General features: G+C 33.1%; 1 protein-coding gene across 1 annotated transcript in view; it reads right to left on the bottom strand.

The window, feature by feature from the left end:
* Positions 1–419: 419 nt before the first annotated feature.
* Positions 420–1,810, bottom strand: part of LOC102016817 (zinc finger protein 709-like) — a gene marked incomplete at its 5' end in the record, with an annotated part of 4,154 nt that continues 2,763 nt past the window's right edge. Inside the window, 1 exon segment of the mRNA XM_005383587.2 lies at positions 420–1,724. Coding sequence (XP_005383644.2) covers positions 1,567–1,724 — 158 coding nt within the window.

Here is a 1,810-nt window from a genome sequence, read left to right as displayed (position 1 = left end):
AGCAGTTTGGGTTATTTTTGGTTCATATGGTGGAAAAATTACCATCTAATTAAAAGTCACTGCAATATAAACAAGAAAAGTATAATTTTGATGGTGAGAAAACAGAATTTTGCTGGGCATGGTGGGGCATGCTTGTAATCCCAGCACTCAGGAGGATGAGGCAGGATTGCCACAAGTTCGAGACCAGCCTGCACTATATAGCAAGACCCTGTCTGAAAAAACAAACAAACAAGATTTTATGTAAACAATAATATTGGGTCTAATATGAAAGGAAAATAGGCAAAATTATGTACATGATATAATATACAATGTTGGGATATAATTAGGTATCTTGTCAAGATATGAGAAACATCACATGGTAATCTACAAGTTGTGTGAAAACAAATCAACTTTGCCAAAAACACATGTTCACAAGTCTCTCAAAATATATATCTTAATATAAAATATGCATTTAAATTACAAATAGTTTTTGTTACACAGAATACAGAGTATACATACAAAAAATTTCCAACAAAGATAGTGGCAAAATCCTAATGACTACCAAACAGCATTAACAACATTAAGTTTTTTAGTGGCCCATACCTCACAATTATATATGTGCTGCTGAAGTGAGCGCTATACCTCCCAACTGTAAAGACTAAACAAAAACTATGTAAATATTAACTCTACTTGAAAGTAAAAAATATATTTAAATTCACCATGTTTAATTATAAGACACTATGTACCAAGCTCAAAGACACTTAAAAATATCTAATGTCAATTCAATATTTTTATATTAAACACTGCATATTTGTAATCCAGATATTTAAGTAATTTACTGAAAAACATATAATGTATATATTTACTGGAAATTTTATGGAGAAATGCTGACAATAAGCTTTCTGTACTAATTATTCCTACAGGTGTCCACTGCATAAATTCTCACAGCATATTCAAAATAGGCTGCTGTCATGTGTTTTTTCTGACAGGGTGTTAGTATATAGTGCAGGCTGGCCTCAAATTCACCTGTGTAGTGCAGGCCAGTTCTGTCATGTATTTGACAATACGTATGTGTACTGAAAGTATTCCCACATTGCTTACATAATATGGTTTCTCTCCATTGTGAGTTCTTTTATGTCTTCGGCAAACATCATGAATGCTGACAGCTTTCCCATATTGCTTAAATATACAAAATTAATGCAAAGTCTGAGGTCTTTCATGTATTTTATAATAACCTGGTGTACTAAAAGCTTTTGTACATTACTCAGATGCACAGGGCTTCTCTCCAATGTAAATTCTTTCATATATTTTATAGTAATGTTGTATATTAAAAGCTTTTCCACATTGCTTAGTTTCTCCCCTTTGTGACTTCTTTCATCTATTTTACAATAACCTTGTGTACTAAAAGCTTTCCCACACTGTGTACATACCTAGGGTTTCTCCTGAGTGTGAGTTTTCTCATGTATTTTACAATACTCTTGTTTACTAAAAGCTTTTCCATATTGCTTACATACATAAAGTTTATCCTGTGTGACTTCTTTCATGTGTTTTCAAGAACCTCGTGTACTAAAAGCTTTCCCACAATGCTTACTTAGATACATAGGGTTTCTCCCCAGTGTGAATTCTTTCATGCTTTAGACAACCAGTACGTGTGCTAAAAGCTTTTCCACATTGCTTACATACATAGGGTTTCTCCCCTGTGTGAATTCTTTCATGTACTTTACAATAATACTGTCTACTAAAACCTTTTCCACATTGCTTACATACATAGGGTTTCTCCCCAGTGTGAGTTCTTTCATGGATTTTACAAGAACCTCGTGTACTAAAACCT

This window comes from Chinchilla lanigera, unplaced genomic scaffold, assembly GCF_000276665.1.
Source record: "Chinchilla lanigera isolate Chin_1 unplaced genomic scaffold, ChiLan1.0 scaffold00019, whole genome shotgun sequence".
Classification (NCBI taxonomy): domain Eukaryota; kingdom Metazoa; phylum Chordata; class Mammalia; order Rodentia; family Chinchillidae; genus Chinchilla; species Chinchilla lanigera.
Note: the sequence above shows the minus strand (reverse complement) of the source record. Positions and strands in the feature narration are given on the sequence as shown.